The following is a 21,366-nucleotide window of genomic DNA, read 5'->3' as shown; positions in this document are numbered from 1 at the left end:
TAAAAAGCATTTTTGTTTACTTCTGGGTCCTTTACTGCACTCCAAAAAGCTGAGTTTGCCTGACAGTACATATTAGATAAGAGAGATGTTAGGAAAATTGACTTCAGCAATTTTACATCTTGCCTCACACAAAAGGCTTGGATGCACCAAATTTCCACAACATAAAACCCTTGCAAAATAAAAATAAAGTCACCATAGGAAAATCTTAAACATGCTACAGAGACAGGTTTAAAACGTTACTTGGCATAGTCAAATAAAGTAAATGGTATACTGTCTCATTTCAATTTCAGCTATAAGTTGCTAAGAAACTTTTGTTTCTAAATTTGCCATATATACATGGCTGGAACTGCATCCTAAAGGGACTGCCTTCCTAAATTGAGGATATCAGTATTTATCACAGCTCTTCCCAGCATGGAGGCTTTGACAACAACAAATACCAAAATAAATGTATTATGCCACACAATCAGGAGGCTCTGCTCTCACTGAATTCTGAATGAGAGACAGATAATCCTGTTCTAATTCTCCAACATGTGCTTCTGCCAATTGAAAACTTTTCTTCTTTGAAACAAATAGCTGTTTTTAGTAAGAGGTCAGTGTACTTTAAAGAGTTGAGAAGGTTTTGCACTGCCTGTTTCCATTATCTTGAGGCCTCCAGATTTGTAAATATCTCCTCATTCATTTTCCAAAAGGCCCATAAAGCTGGTTTGGAGAAAATATGAGTGTGATTTTTTTTCAGGTAAAAAAAAAGTGACCCCATGTCAGTAATCTAAACATTACTCGATTTTTTTTTGAAGTCAGACCAAATTTCTGTCTTCGGAAAATGTTTCTTTTTTCTCCCACTTGTCTTCTTCAACTTTTGAACAAATACTTTAAAAATATCTTGGTGGCATGATTACTATAGAAAGAAACCAGTGTCATAAATGGAGTGATCTGGGCTAAACTTTATCTGTCCTGGGAATCTTGTACGTGATTCATTTAGAGACTACTCCCATCCCTTGGTCTCTCCTCCCTTGGATTTCTGAGAGCTTAGGAACTCCCACTCTGAGATACTTTCTGTTCTCTCCTCACATGAAGTGTATCTGCTACTTTGAAATCAACATCCTTACCAGACACATGTCACATTTAAGTTCACACACAGGACCATGTCCTGGAATGATAAGGCTTTCTGCTGCTGTTCTACCCTGAGGGCATTCCGCAGACATCTTAGGAATTCAATTTTGAAGGCTCAAGCTAAGCAAGTGAGTTCAGCTTGTACTCATCACCCAGAATCCTCTAGTAGTCACTTTTACCTCCAACTTCCCACTCTCTCGCCTCCAACTAAAGGGTTCCCAAGGTCAGTTCTGGCTTAGCTACACTGTTCATCTTCCACCTCCTTGTCATGCCTGCAGCAAGCCAAATTTCTGTTCTCTGAGAGGCTGACCCAGAGCTCCTCCTGGGTGACCAAGCTCGCTTCTCCCTGGGGACCAAAGGGCAGCATCATCGGCCAAAGACAAAAAGAGACCCTGGGGAAGACATCCTGCCTTACTTTCCTGTCTGCTGGGGTGGGGGCCGAGGCAAAACTTGCTCCTACTTTTCTACTTTGCCCTTCACATTAACAACAACAATTTGAAGGGCATTAAGGTTTAATGTATTCTCTGCAGATTCAAACGAGTTCCTAAAATTAAGTACTACACTCTATTACTTATTAATCACATCTGATTCAGAAGTTTTTCTTCATGTACTTCCTCATTTTCTGGACTTTGAACTTCCCTCTCATGTTAGAGCCAAGCAGCTGTAGCAAACTAGCCATTGTTTTTTCCTGCATTGCATAAAATAGAATAACACTCTTCAAGTGTAATCCAGCTTCTGTGATTTATATTCATCAGCATCTCAGGACTCTGCACCACACCAAGCCTTGTGACCATCGGAAATGTTGCAGATCCAGTTATGGCAGGATGCATGCCTATATTCTCCAAGGATTCTCTATTCTGCCCTTAACCAATGATTTGGCCTCATAACAGCAGTCTTCCATTGCAGGGACATGGTCAGCAGGGAGGAAATATGCTTACAGGGCAGCACACTTGGATTCCTCTGCAAATCATACACTATCCCTCTAAAATCACCTACATTTTTCCATCTCCCTGTCCTCTAATCAGTAAGATATTTAAGTATCTGAACCCCCATTGAGATATTGGACAATCACTCTGTAATTCTTCCTGTGTGCACGGTAGTAATAAATGTGTATGCCTTTTCTCATTAATCTGCCTTTTTGTGAGTTGATTTTTCAGCAAACCTTCTGAAGGGAAAGGGGGAGCTTTTGCTTTGCCCTGCAGCTGGTAATAATTTGCTCATGGCAGCACATGGTACAGAAGGTAGAAGGTTACTGAGTGAGTGGCCCACTGTCAGGAGACTGGCCCACGATCAGAGTGCTTGGCTGGCTCATCAGAGGGCGCTGATTTTGCACTGATTTTTACCAGCCCCTCAACCACCAACTTCTGGGCGGCTACCCATGGGAGGTAAGGCTCCATTGCGGGGGTCAGTGGGCATTCATTATCACACAGGGGCTTTCTCATTTTCTTTTCTAAAATCCTTAATAGAATAGCATCCTGTGTACATCATCTAAATGTGACCTTTATGTTTTCTATGAAGGAGTATATATATATATATACACACACGTATATATACACATATAAATATACATATACATATACATATACATATATATATATTCTACATAGAGGCATACTTGTGATATATGAAAGCACAGGATTACAACCAGATGTGATTTTTATTTATTTTAGCTTCTAAATTTAAAATTCTCAGATTAATGTAACAATCTGTTCATTTAGGGATTTGTGTTTAAGTTCTGTGCTTTAGTGCTAGGTGGCTGCAAATCACAATGTACTTTCTAAACAAAGTATCTTACCCTTTTAATAAATCTTATTCATAACTTGTTCAATTCAAAAAAATGTTTTTAAACATGTTAGACATCTGACACCATTCTATTGCAAGAGGGTAGAAACATTTATTGCAGCAGAATATTATGGTTATTCACTCTTAAGTTTATTATTCCCCTTATTTTATTGTAGCAACTCTGGATTCTTTAGTATAAAGAGAAATCAAAAGAAACAAAATATCTATAGTCTTGGTTTAAGAAGTACACTGGGATCTGGTGACCTAAACCATATGTACAGAATATAAACATATTTATACTTTATATGTACATAGTTAATGGTTACCTATGCATTATAAATAGTAAGTTTAACTTAAATTCTACAAAAATAATCATTTTGGATGGGTACATGCAAACCAGTACACATAAACCTATTTATAAAACACATCTCTATGCTTTTTCTTTTTGCTTCTAAATATAAATTTTGCTATTTAGCCATCAGCTAAATGATTTAAATGCAAACCCCAAAGTTTCCAGTTAAAAGTATAAAATCTGCTTCTAACCACAGCAGCATACTGCTTCAAGTATTCTCCTCTTATGTAAGGTCTAGATAAGTTTGTCACATATGAATTTTAGGTGCACATCCCATTTCCTCACATATAAGACATCCTGCTGGGGTCACAGCTTCTTTGTTCCATTTTTTTTTTAATAAGACATTGCAAACAGTAGCTATTTCTTAAATTGACATCATTTTTGCTTTTGCATTCTGACAAAAATGAACATACTTAAGCCTCTTCCTTGCACCCTGACCCTGGTGCTCTAGGATAATGCAACAAATCCTACGCTCAGTGGTTTGCAGGGCCATCCACGCAGGCAGATGACTGGGTGGCCACAAAAGGCTCATTTTGCTTCTGGTCCTCTTTCATGCCAGCTGCCTGGTCTGTGATCGAGGAGAAGGACAGCTGGTCATGCTCTATGATGTGCACTTGATCCTCGTCCTTGTCCTTCTTCACATAGAACATTTTTCTGAATTTTTTCAGCTCATGGAGTTCACAGAAGGTTTCCAGAACTACCAACATGGCAATAAGGCCAAGTAGCAGGTAACCTGTGTGAAAAACAGGACACTGTCTTAGTATGATCTCAACATGGATAAATCAAGTAGTGGTGATTTACCTCCCCACCTCATGCCAACACAGTGTTTGTTAAGGAATAAACTCATTGCCAGTTTCTTAATTTTTAGAAGTGTTTTTAAGTTCGTGGCTCAAAGAGGAACTACCCATTATTAAAGAGTGAAAGATAATGAAGAATGATTTAACCTCCTATGAACTTGGATTAGTTAGAATCACAGGCTGCAATTTTTGAGAAAAAAAAATACTTGGGGCTGACGTGGCATTATTAAAGACACATAACATACTGCACTTACCCAAGTGTGATATTTTATGCAAGGAGGGTTTGCCACCTCTGCCTTATAATCAGTGGCTCACAAAAAGTCAGTGATGTTTTAGAAAAGTTTTTATCATGGGGTGCTTGGAAGAAAGCTTCGTATCTTTTTAAGCACTCAATACTCTTACAATTTCTATTACAGAATAAGAGTTTAGTAATAGAAATTGCAGTCTAAATGCTATGGTTTGGCTGTGTCCCTACCCAAATCTCATCTTGAATTCCCACGTGTTGTTGGAGGGACCTGGTGGGAGGTAGTTGAATCATGGGGGCAAGTCTTTCCCCTGCTGTTTTCATGATAGTGAATAAGTCTCATGAGATCTGATGGTTTTAAAAAGAAGAGTTCCCCTGCACACGCTATCTCTCTCTTTGCCTGCTGCCATCCATGTAAGACGTGACTTCCTCCTCCTTGCCTTCCACCGTGATTGTGAGGCTTCCCTAGCCACGTGGAACTGTAAGTCCAATTAAACCTCTTTCTTTTGTAAATTGTCCAGTCTCGGGTATGTCTTTATCAGCAGTGTGAAAACAGACTAATACACTAAACTAAATCAAAAATTTAAGAATATATGTTGATATTAAATAGGTCCTTGTGCATGGCTCTCTACACTTGCACCTAAATCCAGCAACAAAGCCAAGCTCTTCATTATCTCCCAGTTGTTTTTGGACATGTGGACTATTCACTGGCCAACATTACCAGTTTCTTACTGGGAAACTAAAGGATAATTGTTGACTCAAGTAAAATGTATTGCTTGGAATCTGTGACGGGAAATGGTGATTTAAAATTCCTTCCATCATTTTAAAAATGAATTTCAGAAAAAAAATCATCATAAAAAGGAACAGAAATGTGAAGATGAAAACTCCAAGAACAACAAAAATTCTGATTTTATGTCCCAGTGGTAAAACATTTGAGAAGGATTTTCGAAACTGTATGAAGTAGGGAAGCTAAAATTGGCAGCATAACAGGAATAAAGAAACTAATTAAACCAAGAATACAAAGTTTTAGTATCTTCAGAATCTGACTATAGCTTTTGAAAACAATATCGTGCATTCAATGTTCTCTCCTGTACTTTAAAAATAGTAATGACATTGTTAGACTAATTGATGAATCTGTGTCTTTTCCTTTATTATTATTATTACTATTTTTTGAGACAGAGCCTCATTCTGTCACCTAAGCTGAAGTACAGTGGCACGATGTCGGCTTACTGCAACCTCCGCCTCCCAGGTTCAAGTGATTTCTGGCTAATTTTTGTATTTTTAGTAGCGATGGTGTTTCACCATATTGGCCAGGTTGGTCTCGAACTCCTGGCCTCAAGTGATCTGCCTGCCTTAGTCTCCCAAAGTACTATGATTACAGGCATGAACCACCGTGCCCAGCCTCCTTTATAATTATTTTGTCAAACTCTTGAATGCTGACAAAAATATCCATGGGGTTTCAGACAAAAACAGTGGTATTTTATCCTGCCCACATCTAATATATCTTTGGAACATTCATTTGTTAGATACTCAGGTTCCTGACGCTCAAAACATAAACTAATTCTATGTAGATTGCTTTTTAAAAAAAGATGCACATTGTAAGAAGGGATAAAATGTTATGCAAGGATTTAGTATTATATGAAACACTGAAGAAGTTAAGTGGTTGGGCAAAATTTATGAGAAGACAATTTATATAAGAGAAAATTATTGTAGCTAGCAAACATAATTAGAGAAACATTCTACTCTCCAAGTCACAGAATAAAATAAAATAAAATAAAACAATCACCTATTATATGAAAAGAAAGTTAAGATAATGTTTATTTGACTATTAAACTCACATACACATAAAACATCTCTGATGCTACTGGCCATCACCACCCCAGGAGTGCTGAAACTGTCACATTCAGATAATGCTGGTGACGTGTCAACTCATAACAACATTTGGAAAGCACCAGGTCATTGTGTTCTATGAGTCACAAAAAGGCGTATTCACTTTGCACCACTAATCTCATTTCTTGGAAGAATATCAGAGGAGGAAATGTGTATATATACAAAAATATTCTTGGCCGGGCGCAGTGGCTCACGCCTGTAATCCCAGCACTTTGGTAGGCTGAGGCGGGCAGATCACGAGGTCAGGAGTTCACAACTAGCCTGGCCAACATGGTGAAACCCTGTCTCTACTAAAAATACAAAAAATTAGCCAGGTGTGGTGGCAGGTGCCTGTAATCCCAGTTACTTGGGAGGCTGAGGCAGGGAATCGCTTGAACCCGGGAGGTGGAGGTTGCAGTGAGCCGAGATCATGCCATTGCACTCCAGCCTAGGCAACAAGAATGAAACTCCATCTCAAAAAAAAAAAAAAAAAAAAAAAAAAAAGGAAATTCTCTGCAGTGTCATTTATAATACCCCTGAATTAGAAGAAAGCTAAATAGTGAGCAATAGAGGCATGATTGGATGACGGTTTTGCCACCAGGAAATATAAAATTATCCTAAGTCACCATTTGGCAAAAAAAAAAAAAAAAAAAATTATTGAACTTGTATGGTAGCCAGGCACTGTTCAAAGCATTAGGGATTTATGAGTAAAGTCTTTGTTTTGGCTGAGCCCATGGTTTAAAGGAAATGTCAAAATACACACAATTCAACTAAGCATTTTGTAGGGTTAAGAATTACGAGACAGGGCCAAGACAGAGCATCTGGCTGCTTGAGTATCTACTATGATTTCCTAGAAAACGTGACCTGAGCCGAGTCATAAATTGAAAAATTCTTAAGAAGGCAAGACAGAAATGAAAACAGTAGGTACATTATAACTACAACTCTGTGCATCCTGAAAAGGACAGAAGGCTCACACAGAAATGAACAGTTTCTTGAAAATGGATGGTTAAGTTTTCTATGATATTACATTGAATTTAAAATGAAAACTGTTAAAAAAATTATAAATCCCTGACCATCTGAATTTGAATGCCCATTTTATTTTCCACACACAAAATTCTGGAAACAGTTAATAGAGGCTAACTTCTTCTAAAAAGAACCAGATGGATAAATGAGGTAAGCAGCTCTTTTAAGACTTTTCTGGTAAATTAAAGAACATGATTGATAACACGCTCTATCCGAGGCCTAGTTTTCTTGGCCTTAAAATATTTAATAAAGTAGAGCAATCTTTTTTTTTTGATTAACAGTTGGTTATCAAGTACATTCTGTATGATGTATTTTTACACTGTCATTTATAATGCCTACATTATTAGTAAGAAATTCATCTGTAATTTTAAGGTGTTGCGAAAAATAACTCAGTAGTAAGATTTTTGCATAAAGAGTTTTGAAGGAAACCATAAAATGAAATGGTTGAGAAGGTGGTAAATTCGGAAAACTTCTCAATGAGAAGAAAGCAATCAGTGCTTTTATGAATGACCCCTCACTGGGAGGTGAAGTGGAGCTTGCAATGGCAAAATAGAGACAGAAGACTGTAAGCCCAGCTACTTGGAAGGCTGAGGCAGAGAGTCCCTTGAACCCGGGAGGTGGAGGTTGCAGTGAGCCAAGATCGCGCCACTGCACTCCAGCCTGGGCAACAGAGTGAGACTTGGGCTCAAAAAAAAAAAATGGAGACGGAGCAGCCAGGGAGCTGTAATACTCACACGTGATCCCAATCTTATAGAGCTCTCTGAATTTTTGATTGTAGCCTTCCCCAGGCACATAATCCCCCAGGCCAATGGTGCTCAGGGAAATAAAACAAAAATAAAAGGATTCCAGGAAGTTCCAGTCATCCTCCAGGACGGAGAAGACAGCGGCTGGGATGAAGAAGAAGCAGGATACGGTGACAAACCCAAGGAGCACGGCGTGGACGATGGCCACCACTTGCTTCGAGAAGCCCCAGCGGATGTGGAAGTAGAGGACTGGCCTGCGTGTGACGTGCACGGTGATGCGCTGGACCACAGCCGTCAGGAACAGGAGGGTGAAGGGAATGCCGATGACGGAGTAGATGATGCAGAAGGCCTTACCCCCATCTGACAAGGGCACGGTGTGGCCATAACCTGCAAGGAGAACAAGGTCACTGAGGCGAAGAGGAAGAGACGAAGTGGCAAACACATTTTTAAACAATATATGCCTATCATCTGCCCTTATTCCCCTCAAACCAAAGAGAACAGCGAGACTTCAGGTCTGCCACTTTAGAGGCTCTAGCATAATTGTCATGTCCCAGTAAAATTCAACAGTGGTCACCATAAGTTTGAAAGTCCACCATTCTTTGTAAAATCCAACCAGCAATTCCAACACATCAGGGTCTCTGGTCTTGAATTCACTATCAGGCTCAAACATAAGTTCTGTGTGCTAAGGAGCTAAGGCCCACACCCATCTTAGACCGTCAGGAGAAATTCATCCGAGGCTACCCGCTTCACCAGGGCCGGTCTATCCCCTCCACCCCTTCACTTCACTTTCCCCGAAGATCCTCAGTGTCTAAACCTCAGTCTACACTCACCTCCCAAACTACTCAGAATGTTCTAACAGGAACGACTGACAAACAAAGGTGTGTGAATAGAACCAAGATAATACGAGTCCAGTAAGAGGGTGGAGTAGAATCAGTGAAGATAGAGATATCAAAAAGAGGAAGAAAAATGAAGATTAAAGCATGCCATGTCACAGGATCAAGCACTTGTATATAGCACCCTTGACATGAGTAACTCCATCTTAGAAAAAGACTCCATCTTACATTTCATAGGGCACTTTGCCAACGGGGTCAAGATGTTATGCTTAATAAATAAAGTCTGCTTCCAACCAGATAAGGGCAAAAACAAGCACATTCTGTCACTATCAGTCCTCGCCAGAGGACTCCGTGGCCATAAAAAGAACAGGACATCGGTAGCTCAAAATGCCCATCTCAACTGACACTGTCTTGCTGTCAACTGTGATTAGCACTTGGCATTTGCTGGGAAGGCTCTGCCCCCACTGAAGACTCTTCGTTGCAAAACCTGTGGACCACTCGCCTGGCCCCGACCAGGGGATTCTTTGGGTCTTTGTTGCTCTCCCAGTCTCCCTGGACTGGTTTGTTAACCCTTCTTCTTGTCCCTTTTCTCTTGATGTTATATGTTACTTTGTTTGTTGTGAAATGTTTGATCTGTAACACTTATCTATTGATTAAGTATACTATTATGTATGGTTTGCAATACAATTGACTTGTGAAGTGGCTTGTGTGCCTGCAGCTCTGACTACCGAGTGAACAGGAGGTACCAGGGAGAATTCCCTCCTTGGAATTCCATGCAGCTCCTGGCTTTTGTGACTGAAATAGCATCAGTAAAAGTGTGACGCTATGGAAAGGCACAAATATGCATGGACGTGGTTATCTCTGACTCTGTAGCGCTCATGAGAATACTTCTTGTAAAATATTTTGCCCAGTTATCTGGTTAAATGGCACATTCATAAACTGGCACATTTCCCCCACCCCCCTTGTCATTTCTGTATTTTCAAAGATGTCATAAATTCCACAAACATTGAAAAAATTACATTAGGACCAGTGGTTGCAACACATATCTGTTTTACTTTCTACCAGGTTGAAGTTTTTCCCAAATCAAGCTAATCAGGGGACTCTTCATCCAACCAACGCCAACAGAGAACCCAGCTGGGCATGGGGCCTGGTAGCTATTTTTAAAATCTCATGAGCACTTCATCTTAAAAGAACTAACATGTCTGAAAAAGTCAATTCATGAAAAAGCCAGCTAAATACATTTTTTTTTTATGAAATTGGATTCTGAGAAAAATCCACATAGGTGATAATTGAAAAGTAGCTTCAAAATCTGATCTTTAAAATACACTCAGCTTAAAAATAAACAAACTCCTTAGCTGCAAATCTCCCAAATTCTCTGCCTTATACCTAAGGCTTATACAAGTGTATGTGGTTATTAAAAAGCTTCCTTGATTATTCCCATGTACGGCCTCACCACCGCAGAGGCAGGGTTCTTGACCCACTGTCCCAGAAGGTGCACAGTTTATGAATGAACTACATACAGCAAGGCCCAGGAATCCTCTGAGATTGTACATCCGCTTTCCCGTGGAGAGATTCCAGGGCTTTAATTCTCACAAGGGGTACGCGTCCTCAAATGGTTAAGAACTACCCTTGTTCTGAGTGTCGGTTCCTGAATCCATCTGGTCCCTGCACACCCAACTGCTCCTGGAATGCGGTGACTAATTTTGGGCATGATATTGAAAGAGGGAAATGGGCAAGTGGGAGAGTGCCTTGAGAATAACATGAAGGATGGTGCCAAGTAATGTTCATGCTACATATGGAAGCAGGAGCCTTTGAATGTTTCATTTTGAGAAAAAAATATGTGAAGGAAGAATGAGACTTGTTCTGAGGAAAGCAGCTGATGTCACAGAACCACCTGAACTAATGGGAGCTACAACTTCAGTGAGGCACCAAGGAGGGATGTTCCAATGATTGCAGAGATCTGGAAATAGAATCTGAAAATGGAACTTTATTTAACCATAAAAAAGCCAACTGAAGGCCGGGCGCGGTGGCTCACCCCTATAATCCCAGGACTTTGGGAGGCCGAGGCGGATGGATCACGAGGTCAGGAGTTCGAGTCCGGCCTGGCCAACATGGTGAAACCCCGTCTCTACTAAAAATACAAAAATTAGCCGGTCATGGTGGCGGGCTCCTGTAATCCCAGCTACTTGGGAGGCTGAGACAGGAGAATCGTTTGAACCCATGAGGCGGAGCTTGCAGTGAGCTGAGATTGGACCATTGCACTCCAGCCTGGGTGACACAGCAAGACTCTGTTTCCAAAAAAAAAAAAGCCAACTGGAAAGCGATTCACAAATGTAGTTACCAGCTTGTGACTGAAAGTGTTAGGAGATATTAATAATAGTGTTCACACGACCAGAGGGTCAAGCAGAAACTGCAAGAGATGAATTTAGCTTTGGCACTGATTTTGTTGAGAAAACATAAGATCAGCTGAGTCAGTTGTACTCCACGAAGGCCTTTAAGTCTATGATTTTATTACTTTTTTTGGTAGCCTTTTTATAAATTTTTATAAATCAGCTTTACTAAAAGTGTAACACACAATCCAAATTTTCCATACCATCTGTTGCAATAAATTACATAATTTAGGTTCTAGTAGAGAAAAAAAAGTAAACAAACTTCTAGTTTAAAAATATTTTAGCTTAGGAATTTTCTCTCAAATTATGATAGCTCTTTTCATTAGAATGTTAACTAAATCTCATTTACTAAAATGTTATCTCCAAGCAATAAAGATAATCATTATAAGACTCTAAGACCTCTCTCTGCAGTAATGGCATTTTTATGTTAGTACTGTAAAAATATTATATATTCCCACTAAGAGATTAAAAATCACCACCATGCAGATCCTTACTGAAAGTAATTTTCCTCTCCTGATGTGTACATAAATAATTTTTTGGTAATGGAAAGTAAAATATAAAATTCACATCTCGTTTGCATTCCATACACATAGCACAGGCCACATTGAGTAAACCACCCTCTGCACCAACTACAACACAGCGCTTCGTTTGCAGTAGATGGCTTAATGCATCTGACGGAAACTTTTAGTCCTATTGAATTTTAATGAAGTCGTGAATAATTCACTCAAGTCCAGTCAATTGAACCTTCAGATAAATCATGAAGCAAAATTTATATTTTTAAATCTTATAATCATATTTAACTCCGTTACAAACCACAAAGAATTTAGCAAAATGTTAATAGACCAGGCTTACTTTGGTTACATTTTTCTAAGGCCGGTCATCACATAATTTTTGGAACCAAAAGAGTGAACATAACAAAGACTGCTGAAAAAACTGACTTCAAAATTAGTTACAATCCTGAGACAAAGCTCTCACTCACTAATGTTCTTGTATTCTAGCCTCCTACTCCACAACTGCTGGGTTTCCTGTTATGAGCTTGCACCTGTGAGGCATGTATGAGTATACGTATAATGGGTAGTTGTAATGATGACAGTCTCCTACTAAATTTGCCTTCCCATCTGGCTACTCTAATTACAACAGCCCTGACACTATGCTGGCTAATATCCAATCAGGGGCTATGCTTCACTAGACTTTTCTGGTATTTAAATGCTTCTTAATGAGGGCCAAGACAGAGAACCTTTGTGGGCTCCTATTGAGTATATCAGAGCAAGTCACTGATATGCAACTTCTTCACATACAGCAGATGCATTTGAGAAAGGTGTAGCTTACAATGGCCCCACGTTGTGACCCTGAGTCTGTAACAGTATCACTTATTTGCATTATTTAGTATGATATGGAACAATGTATACATTCTCCATTAAGTTAGCTTGATACATGCAAAAAGAAGAAGAAGAAGAGGAAGAGGAAGAGGAAGAGGAAAAGGAAGAAGAAGAGGAAGAGGAAGAGGAAGAGGAAAAGGAAGAAGAAGAAGAGGAAGAGGAAAAGGAAGAAGAAGAAGAGGAAGAGGAAGAGGAAAAGGAAGAAGAAGAAGAGGAAGAGGAAGAGGAAGAGGTAGAGGAAGAGGAGGAAGAGGAAGAGGAAGAAGAAGAAGAAGAAGAAGAAGAAGAAGAAGAAGAAGAAGAAGAAGCAGCTACAAAAGAAGAACCTCAGCCTCTCCACCTCAGCAGAGATACTGAAATCAGTCGCAATGTTTCCCCTTCTGTAAAACAGAATTTACTTTGCAGTCCTGGACTTCAGCTTATTAACTATCTCTTTCCCACTGGACTGTGTGGCCCTGGAGGTAGACCACATCCTCTCCTACTTTAAATTTCTCCAGGATCCCCAAACACAGTGCTGTCCTATCTACAGTGAACGGTAACACCGGTGCTGTTAGTGACTTCAGTGTCACGTGGGTCAGAAACTCACTGTATGGTGAAACTCATTGCACCTGAATAAGCTTCAGGTCAGGTTGATTTTTCTGTGATGTTCATTTTTCACTTTGCTGGAAATAAGTTGTTTCATATTTTTAAAAAGTTAACTTCAAGATATCTTGCATACAACAGGTCTTCATAATTCCCTTTTTTGACAGCCATACTTTTCATGGATAAACTCTGCTCATCCTTCCTATCCATGCCATGCACACAACAAGGAATGTACATCTTCCGTTATTTTGCTTAAGTTACAAAAAGAAGTTTGCCAGAGAGAGAAGGCTCAAGGGAGCTCTAAATAGACTGAAGAGAAATGCTGACAGAATGCAAGTGGGCTACAGTCAATACACGTGACCAAGGAGTCACAGATGGTAAGAGATCACAGAGGTAACAAGTCATGGCAGGTGCAAGTGGTCTAGGATTTTCTTGGGATCACTTTTTACTGCCTCATTCATTTAATACTTTTCTAAACACTTATTGTGGTTTCTACTCATCCATGAATGGTTCTTGTTAACAAGCAAAGACAGGGAGGCAATGGTATTCCTAGTTGGGACATGGCATCAATTCTTTACCTTACAGTGGACATCTGAGAGAGGGACTAAATTAATACACTGCACTTAAAAGCTAGAGGAGCCAGCAAACAACTCAAGTGCCACAGATGAGAACCTTGCACTTTTTGCAATAAAGTTTCCACTAAAAATGGCAGCGCAGTGAAAGAACAATTAGAAATAATAACTTAGGCAAGGGGAACTCATCATGCATCCATCAGTCTGAGGAGATAGGTTCTGGAAAGGAGGAAAACGGGCTCAAAACACCCAATAAAAACAGCCACACCTTGCTACTTGCCATTATGTGTATAAGCTGTGGTGTATGCAGAATTGTGAACCTTCATAACAATTTCCAAATCCTAGAGTTGCTATTTCTACTCTATAAATAAAAAGACTGAGTTTTTGAGAGTTTAGACAATTTGTTCAAAGTCATGCAAATAACAAGTTGAGCCCATAATCTTTGCACTCTACCACTCCAGATATATTATATGATGCAAAGGACATGGATGCATCAAAAGTCAACTCAAGTCCTAACATTATTTCTTAGGTGCTCTCAGTGAGAGGGCGGTGTTACTGGCTACCCGCAAAAGAAGAACAATGATGTCTTTCCTGTGGTTCCATGAAGCTGATTCTAAGATAGTGAGACTGAAATGAAAGGACAGAAGAGAGCAAAAACAACGTTTAGTAATGAACAAAGGACCGTGCAACTCACACACAGAACTGGTTGGTGGAAGGTGGAGCCTAGGGTAACTCTACAGATATCAGGAGGTGGGTCAGCAAAACATCTATCAAGGGTCAGAGAACGTAGGCATAACCTACATGCCTTTCATATTCTTGAAATAGAGTTTGGAGCCAGATAGATGAACTTCTATGGTAAATAGTAAGGTCATCAATGAAGACTGTCCCTCAATTTTGACAAACAAACATGAAACATAACAAATTAGTGGCGACCTTGAGAAGTAGAGTTTCTGTGGCAATAATTAATATCAGTGACATAAGCATAAACTAAACTCCAGTACAATGCTTATCTTCCTATTTAACTATTTAATGTAAATGATACCTCTCAAGGAATCTCTGTTTATAAATAAATATCTAATTGCAGAGATACCAGCTAAGTAAGATAGGATGTCCAACAGCCCAAAGAATGAGTTATATTCTAAAGACATTAACTTAAATATCAGGTAAAAGTAGAAATCAAAATTGTGCATTATGATTATAAATTACTCAATATATAAGTATATTTTCATTGTAAAATATTCAAACAACACTGATGCAGCAAATGTCCCCTTGACTACTCATGTCCTCTTCAATTCTAGTTCTCTCCAGAGGTTACTGTTAGGAGTTTTCTTTTAACAGTATATCCTGGAGATGGCTCCATTTTGAAACATGAAAAGCTCCCTGTTCTTTAAACACAATATTCTGCTCTATACTAGCACCATAACTTATTTTATCCACCCCCCAATGGAAGGACATTTAGAGTGTTTCCAATTCTTCACTGTTAGAAACAAGTCAAAGACAGCCTAGCCAGGTCCTCTGAGTCACTGGTAAGAAGAGTATAACAGAATGGGCCATACAATCTCTGATATTCTTTGCTAGCCTTATGCACTACACAAATTTTTGGCTCAAAATACAGCTTATTAGCAGAAAGTTAAAAATAACTCCCCTAAAGCTCTAACAACCCACTAGCTCCTGGCAGAGGCCATTCCCAGGGGGTACACACACAGTGCCTGTGTGGTGTATGTTCAAATGGCACTCATCTGGCTGAAGTGTGCAGTACTGTGTCTTCCAGGTGAGAACTGGCCCCTTGCCCTGATGTAGCTTCTTTTTCCTAAGAAGGTTCTCTTATCATCCTTGGCCTTTCTTCTGGACTTCTCACGTTTGTTTGTGTTTATTGTGTTTGTTTACTTAAATAGGAGCTTGCCGGCAGTAGAGTCAATGTACCACATAACAACGTTTCAGTCAATAATGGGCCACATATATGACAGTGGTCCCATCAGATTATACCGGACCTGAAAAACTCCCATCACCTAGCAATGTCGTAGCCACGGTAACATCATAAGGCAATGCATTACCCAAGTGTCTGTGGTGATTCTGGTGTAAACAAACCTCCTGCGTTGCTATTTGCATAAAAGTATAGCACATATGATTATAGTGTATGTATATATATTGATAATTATAATAAATGACTGTTACTGGTTTATATATTTACAATTTATTTTACTAATTTTTATCATTATTTTAGATTGTATTCCTTCTACAGGACTTGCCTGAAGCTGGTTTACATTTGACTTTTTTTTTTAAATAAAAAATATTTAAAATAAAAAAATGTCAAATGTAAACCAGCTTCGGGAAAGCCCTTCAGGAGGAATTCAGAAGAAAGCATTGTTATCATAGGAAATGACAGCTCCATGCATGTTACTGCCCCTGAAGGTCTTCCAGTGGGACAGATGTGCAGGTGGAAGATCCTGACCCTCTGTAGGCCTAGGCTGGTGTGTGTGTTCGTGTCTTAGTTTTTAACAAAAAAATTTAAAAAGTAAAAAAAACCTGAAAATTTAAAAAATAAAGCTTACCAAATAAGAATATAAAGGAAATATTTTGTACAGCAGTATAACATGTTCGTGTTTTAAGTTAAATGTTATCATGAAAGAATCAAAATTAAAAACATTAAAAAGTTTATAAACAAGTGACAAAAGCTAAGATTAATATAATAAATTAAAGAAAGAAAATAAATTGAAGAAATGAAACAATTTTAAATAATTGAACTTAGCCTAAGTGTCCAGTGTCTAGAAAATCTACAGTAGTGAACAGTAATCTCCAAGGCCATCACATCCACTCACTACTTAATCACCCAGAGCAACTTCAATTCCTGCAAGCCCCATTCATGCTAAGTGTCTCATACAGGTGTCCCATTTAAAAAAATCTTTTATGCTGTATTTTTATTGTATCATTTCTAGGTTTGGATATATTTAGATACACAAATACTATGTGTTACACTTGCCTACAGTCTTCAGTACGGTAACATGATATACAAGTTTGTGACCTAGAGCAATATGCTATAGCATTCAGGTTTGTACACTCTATGTTGTTCACACAATGACAAAAACACCTAAGGATGCATTTCTCAGAACATATCCCCGTCGTTAGGTGACGCTTGACTGTAGTCTCATTCTCTGTCTTGGCATCTAGGAGTTAGCATACAGTCTTTTATATAAAGAACTGTTTTTGTTAGATGATTCTTGCTTAATATGTAGTTTTTCCTTTTAATCTACGTGCTTATTATGTGTCCAAAATTATGCAATCAAAAAATCAAATTTTCTAATTTTAAAGTAAGCAATTTGGCCAAATTAAAATTTCTATTATAAATGCTTTCTTTTCTAACCATTAAACATTTTCAGGTTCATTCTGTATGATTTTAAAACACATATAATTATTTATTTTGGCCCTCAAACTAGTAAATGAAAGATATCCAACTCTAATGGATCCCTGTTGTCCCATTTCTGTATGTTTTCTTTTCCCTAACACTGTTTACAATTTAACTTTGAAATGTGTTGAACCTTTCTTAGCTTGAGAACTTAAATTATGATTATTTGTCCCTATTTTTTCATACTTTTAGAACTGTTTTTCCATCCATTTTAAAAATATGGATCCCTGCCATGTCTTTTCACACCACCCTCTGCATAATCTCACAAATGAAGATCATCTCATCAAGCCTTGCTTCCTAAAACTGAAATTTCAAAAGAAACATGTATGTTACATACAATTATTCAAATTCTTTATACTCCTTTTCTCCATTCTCTCTAAGCTGGTGAGTGCCTGGTTGACAGTCCAGCTTTTGATCCATCACCTTCTGCTGTAGGAGGCTAAGTTTGTCAAAATGATAAAAAAAAAAAAATTTTTTAAAGTTATAACTTAGTAAAATTTGCAGTAAGATATTAAATGCTGTAGTAGGACAGCATAGGTAACAGACCAGGCTGTCTCTTTCTCTCCCTCTCTCTTTCTCTCTCTTTCTTTTCTTTCTTTCTCTTTCTTTTCTTTTCTCTTTCTTTCTTTCTCTTTCTCTCTTTCTTCTTTCTTTTTCTTTCTTTTTTCTTTCTTTTCTTTCTTTTTCTCTTTCTCTTTCTTTCTTTCTTTCTTTTGCTAATCTTCATAATTATACAGTTCCTTATGAAAATAAATTCTGTAATAATCTCTTTATCATCCCAGATTCCTGCAGACAATATGGCTCGGCTTGTTCAACGGTACCATCTACTGTGCACTGTGATTTGATGTCTTGCTAGGTTACTGTGGGCAGATCAAGGTAGCACAGGAACATGACCCACTACTGGATATGGGTAATAACCACATTGCTTCACAATTTTAGTACGGCTTTCCCCCAATTCCAAGCAGTCACATTTCAAAAACATAAGAATCCCACCTAAGGCTTTTCCATCCCAAAATTTACTGAATCTGCCTTGGTTGTGGGGGTTGCGGATGAAGGGGGACAAAAAGCGATGAGAAAGCAGCTCTTGTGAAAAGGTGGATTTGTCCCCCTCTCGCCAAAGCTAAAATAAACTCATCCTCACTCATCCTCACTGCTCATTCTCCCAGACACAAACCAAATGGGCTTCTTACTCAGTACTGGCCATCTCTTGGGCAAGATTCCCCTTTAATATTTTCTTACTAAATTACATGAACAGGTTAATTAGAAAAGACTTAAAATACAACATGCTATCTAATTCTCTAACAGAGTATACTTACAATGTGTTATGACTAGGACCAAAAAAAAGTAAATAAAAGAGACTTAAAATGAAGCTTTGGGCTGGGCATGATGACTCACACCTGTAATCCCAGCACTTTGGGAGACTGAGGTGAGAGGATTGCTTGAGGCCAGGAGTTCAAGACCACTCTAGTCAACATAGTGAGCTCTGTCTATTCAAAAACTAAATAAATTAGCTGGGCATGGTGGCATGCACCAGTAGTCCCAGCTATTTGGGAGGCTGAGGTGGGAGGATCACCTGAGGCTGGGAGGTTAAGGCTGCAGTGAGCCATGATCGTGCACCACTGCACTCCAGCCTAGATGACAAGAGACACTCTGTCCCAAATTAAATAAATAAATAATTGAAGCTTTGTCACCCTTGTGTGAAAGCTGATCACATGAACTGAGTCATTCTTGTCATACACAACAAAGACAGAATCAATAAGCCAGGGGGAAAAAGCACTCAGAGTAAAGAACATTGCTCCAAAAAACAAAATTTTCTGCAGGCCTGGCAGCTGACACTGCCTGCAGTAACCTGAAACCAGTTTTGTCTAACGACTACTGAGACGACCTGCTGCAACTCTCAGACTGGGTTTACGCACCACCCTCACTTACCAGTTGAAGCTTGCCAGCTCCTCAAAACCTTACTGGTGCCAATGAAACTTCTCAAAGAGCAATATGCAACATTTCTCCTTTTTATAAAACCTCTAACCTTCTCTTTGTTCTTCGGAGAGAGCATTTTCAGTTCACACCGGAGACTCTCTCTTCCAGGTTTGTAAACCAGTATTGCCAGTGAAACTCTCTTTTCTGTTATCTAGCCATCCTGGTGGTCCTTTGGATGACACTTGTTTAATCCTGTAACCCATTTGAAAGCAGAGATGTCAATATTACAATTACTGATGGTCTCACAAAGCTGTTGTTTCCTTCTGCAACCTTTCCTAGGGACTTGAAATCCACAAAAGTAGAATGCTTTACGGTTAACTGAAAATGATGAGAAGCAACTACCAAGCATAAGTTAGAGAGCTGTCTAGTATGACCTTGGCATTGGAGCAGTTTTTTTTTTTTTTTTTCCCACATGTTACCTCAGTTGCTCCTCATCCAAGGGTATCTTAGTCTGTTCAGGCTGCTACAAAAGAATACCACAGGCTGGGTGGCTTATAAACAATAGAAATGTATTTCTCACAGTTTTAGTGGCTGGGAAGTCTCAGATCAAGGCACCAGCAGATTCGGTGTCTGGTGAGGGCTGCTTCCTCATAGCCTTCTCACTCTAATCTCACAAGGCAGAGGAGGAAGGAGTCCCTCTTATGTCTCTTTTATAAAGGCACGAGTCTCATTCACGAGGCCTCCACCCTCATAACCTAATCACCTTCCAAAGGCTCTACCCCCTGATACCATCACCTTGAGAGGGTGGGGGTTAGGATTTCAAAGTATAAATTTGGGAGAGACACAAACACTCAGACCATAACATTTTACCCCTGGCATCCCAAAATTTCATGTCCTTCTCACATGCAAAATGCATTCAGCCCATTCCAATGGTTCCAAATGTCTTAACTCATTCCAGTATCTACTTGAAGGTCTGTAGTCCAAAGTCTCATTTAAACAGCACCTACATCATAGATGGGTGAGATGCAAGGTATGATTCATTCTGAGGCAATTTCCCCTCCAGCTGTGAGCCTGTGAAATTAAACAAGTTAAGGGGCTTCCAAAATACAATGGCGGCACAGGCACAGAATAGACATTTCCATTTCAAAAGAAAGAAAAGAATAGAAAGAAAGAAAAGAAGAAAGGATAGGTCCCAAGCAAAGTCCAAAATTTTGCCTGGAGAATAGTCTTCTTTGGCTCAATGCTCTGTCCCCCAGGGCCCACTAGGGCTGTGGTCCTGCCTTCCCAACCCACGGGGGTGGTGGCCCTCCCTCCCCAAAAGCTGCTCTGTGCCCTTGTGGCTCCCAGAGCTAGAATCGTGTCTATGACTCTACAGGTCTGGGGCTGCTGGGGTGCTCCTACCACTCGGCTATCCTGGATGCTGCTCTAGTAAGGGCTGTCTGTAGAGGTCCCATGCTTGCCTGCTCAAGCTTTTGCACATTGGAGCTGTGGGAGCTGTGATGGAGGTGGCAGCCCCAATTACTTCTGAATCACCTTGAGCAACAGGTTCCACTTGGTTGACTAATCTCCTTATCAGATGGTCATTTGGCTGCACCCTTGGTGTTCTTTCCCAAGGTGCCTTCTCATTTATTTATTTTTTTTTTTAAGAGATGGACTCTCACTATGTTACTCAGACAAGTCTCAAACTCCTGGGTTTAAGGGATCCTCCTGCCTCCTCTTCTCTAATAGTTAGGACTACAGGCATGAACCACTGTGCCCGATATCTCATTCTTTATAATATGGCTAGGGTGAGAATTTTCCAAATCTTTAAGTGCTGCTTCCCTTCGATTAACAATTCTGTCTTTAAATCTTTTCTCTCTTTTCACATTTTAATGTAGGCTGTCAAGAGAAGCCAAGCCACAAAACTTTCACGCTTTGCTTAGAAATTTCCTTATCCAAATATGTAACTTCAGTGTTCACTGCTCTACCTTCTGCAAAACACTAGAATACAGGCACAATTCAGCCAAATTCTCTGACACTTTTTAAAAAAATTTTTTTTCTTTTACTTTAAGTTCTGGGATACATGTGCTGAACGTGCAGGTTTGTTACACAGGTATACATGTGCCATGGTGGTTTGCTCCATCTATCAACCCGTCATCTAGGTTTTAAGCCCCACATGAATTAGGTATTTGTCTTGATGCTCTCCCTTCCCTTTCCCCCTACCCCTGATGGCCTTTTCTCCATTGTCCAATAACATGGTCCTCATTTCCCTCTGAGACCTTATCAGACTGGCCTTTATTACCCATATTTCTGCCAACGTTCTGTCCATGATCACTTAGGTATTTTCTAGGAGGATTAAGGCTTTCTTTATAGCTCTCCTCTTTTCTTTCT

General features: G+C 39.4%; 1 protein-coding gene across 2 annotated transcripts in view; it reads right to left on the bottom strand.

Moving 5' to 3' along the window:
- Positions 1-2,759: 2,759 nt before the first annotated feature.
- Positions 2,760-21,366, bottom strand: part of KCNK1 (potassium two pore domain channel subfamily K member 1) — a 58,690-nt gene continuing 40,083 nt past the window's right edge. The window contains exons 2-3 of one of the 2 annotated variants that reach the window (XM_055233729.2): positions 7,912-8,307; positions 2,760-3,977 (exon numbers count right to left, since the gene is read on the bottom strand). In XM_055233729.2, coding sequence (XP_055089704.1) covers positions 3,718-3,977; positions 7,912-8,307 — 656 coding nt within the window. In that variant the 3' untranslated portion in view covers positions 2,760-3,717. Of the gene's footprint in view, positions 3,978-7,231; positions 8,308-21,366 lie in introns of those variants that run through there. The other variant, XM_063614020.1, reaches the window with a different exon arrangement.

This window comes from Symphalangus syndactylus, chromosome 19 (assembly GCF_028878055.3).
Source record: "Symphalangus syndactylus isolate Jambi chromosome 19, NHGRI_mSymSyn1-v2.1_pri, whole genome shotgun sequence".
NCBI lineage: Eukaryota > Metazoa > Chordata > Mammalia > Primates > Hylobatidae > Symphalangus > Symphalangus syndactylus.
The sequence above is the reverse complement of the archived record's forward strand: the minus strand, read 5'-3'. Positions and strand labels throughout refer to the sequence as shown.